General features: G+C 54.8%; 1 protein-coding gene across 2 annotated transcripts in view; it reads left to right on the forward strand.

Annotated features, from left to right (window-relative positions):
- Positions 1 to 2500, forward strand: part of LOC135570089 (Krueppel-like factor 12) — a 23165-nt gene that overhangs the window by 17666 nt on the left and 2999 nt on the right. For both annotated transcript variants that reach the window (XM_065016155.1, XM_065016154.1), the window contains one exon: positions 451 to 1109. In XM_065016155.1, the coding sequence (XP_064872227.1) occupies positions 451 to 1109 (659 nt within the window). The remainder of the gene's footprint in view (positions 1 to 450; positions 1110 to 2500) is intronic.

The raw sequence follows: 2500 nt of genomic DNA on the forward strand, positions 1-2500 counted from the left end.
CTATCTCCTCTCCTCTCCTCCTTTCTTCTTCCCCTCTTCCCTTCCCTCTCTCTCTCTCTCTCCTTCCCCCTCTCCCTCTCCTCCTTTCTCCTCCTCTCCTCCCCTTGTCTCCTTCCCCTCTCCACCCTCTCTATCTCCTCTCCTCTCCTCTCTCCTCTCCTCTCCTCCTCTCCCTCCTCTCCTCTCCTCTCCTCCTCTCCTCCCTCCTTTCTACTTCCCTCTTCCCTTCCCCTCTCTCCTCTCTCTCCTCCTTCCCCTCTTCCCTTCCTCTCTCCTCTCTCTCCTTCCCTCCTCTCTCTCTCCTCCTTTCTCCTCTCTCCTCCCCTTGTCTCCTTCCCCTCTCCACCCTCTCTATCCCCTCTCTGCCTCTCTCCTCCTCTCCTCTCCCCTCCTCTCCTCTCCTTCCCCTCTCCACCCTCTCTATCCCCTCTCCGCCTCTCTCCTCTCCAGTCTCTGTTGGTGTTGTCCCCTCCTGAGATGGACAGGATGGTTCTGAAGAGGAAGATGTTCAGCCCAGTACCTCCAAGTCCTCCAGACACACAACCCTGTAACCCAAACTCTTTCCAGCCCCAGACAGAGCCTGTAGACCTGTCCACCAGGAGCTCTAGGACATCTCCGACATCCACAGGATCCCTACCGTCCACCTCCATCACCAAGCCTTCCTCATCATCATCCCCCTCCTCCGTCATTATGTATGTCCCAAATACTCCTGCTATATCAGCGGCAGGTCCCGTCGCGAGAGTCCTTTGTGGTTATGTCCGAGAGTACCTCCTCACACCCGTCTCCTCCAGCCCCGCCCCTCTTCAGGCCCACACCCTTCTCCTCCAGCCCCGCCCCTCTTCAGGCCCACACCCTTCTCCTCCAGCCCCGCCCCTATTCAGACCCACACCCTTCTCCTCCAGCCCCGCCCCTCTTCAGGCCCACCGTACGCCTGTAGTGGTACGGCCCACACCCCTGCTCTACACCAACCCAGCACACAGCAGAACCCTGCTGGTACCCCGACGTACACATCACCGTCACCGTGGTGACGGCCAGGATGATGAGCTGCCGACAACGAGACTGAACAGTGTGACAGAGATGGGACAGGTTGTTACCAGAGTGGGTCATGAGTGAGTACAGAGATGGGACAGGTTTTACCAGAGTGGGTCAGGACTGACTACAGAGATGGGACAGGTTGTAACCAGAGTGGGTCAGGACTGACTACAGAGATGGGACAGGTTGTTACCAGAGTGGGTCAGGACTGACTACAGAGATGGGACAGGTTGTAACCAGAGTGGGTCAGGACTGACTACAGAGATGGGACAGGTTGTTACCAGAGTGGGTCAGGATTGACTACAGAGATGGGACAGGTTGTTACCAGAGTGGGTCAGGACTGACTACAGAGATGGGACAGGTTGTTAACAGAGTGGGTCAGGACTGACTACAGAGATGGGACAGGTTGTTACCAGAGTGGGTCAGGAGTGAGTACAGAGATGGGACAGGTTGTAACCAGAGTGGGTCAGGACTGACTACAGAGATGGGACAGGTTGTTACCAGAGTGGGTCAGGAGTGACTACAGAGATGGGACAGGTTGTTACCAGAGTGGGTCAGGACTGACTACAGAGATGGGACAGGTTGTTACCAGTGGGAGACTGACTACAGGATGGGACAGGTTGACTGACTACAGAGATGGGACAGGTTGTTACCAGAGTGGGTCAGGACTGACTACAGAGATGGGACAGGTTGTTACCAGAGTGGGTCAGGACTGACTACAGAGATGGGACAGGTTGTTACCAGAGTGGGTCAGGACTGACTACAGAGATGGGACAGGTTGTAACCAGAGTGGGTCAGGACTGACTACAGAGATGGGACAGGTTGTTACCAGAGTGGGTCAGGACTGACTACAGAGATGGGACAGGTTGTTACCAGAGTGGGTCAGGACTGACTACAGAGATGGGACAGGTTGTTAACAGAGTGGGTCAGGACTGACTACAGAGATGGGACAGGTTGTAACCAGAGTAGGTCAGGACTCACTACAGAGATGGGACAGGTTGTTAACAGAGTGGGTCAGGACTGACTACAGAGATGAGACAGGTTGTTACCAGAGTGGGTCAGGACTGACTACAGAGATGGGACAGGTTGTTACCAGAGTGGGTCAGGACTGACTACAGAGATGGGACAGGTTGTAACCAGAGTGGGTCAGGACTGACTACAGAGATGGGACAGGTTGTTAACAGAGTGGGTCAGGACTGACTACAGAGATGGGACAGGTTGTTACCAGAGTGGGTCAGGACTGACTACAGAGATGGGACAGGTTGTTACCAGAGTGGGTCAGGACTGACTACAGAGATGGGACAGGTTGTTACCAGAGTGGGTCAGGACTGACTACAGAGATGGGACAGGTTGTTAACAGAGTGGGTCAGGACTGACTACAGAGATGGGACAGGTTGTTACCAGAGTGGGTCAGGACTGACTACAGAGATGGGACAGGTTGTTACCAGAGTGGGTCAGGACTGACTAC

This window comes from Oncorhynchus nerka, unplaced genomic scaffold (assembly GCF_034236695.1).
Source record: "Oncorhynchus nerka isolate Pitt River unplaced genomic scaffold, Oner_Uvic_2.0 unplaced_scaffold_1111, whole genome shotgun sequence".
In the NCBI taxonomy this organism is placed as follows: domain Eukaryota; kingdom Metazoa; phylum Chordata; class Actinopteri; order Salmoniformes; family Salmonidae; genus Oncorhynchus; species Oncorhynchus nerka.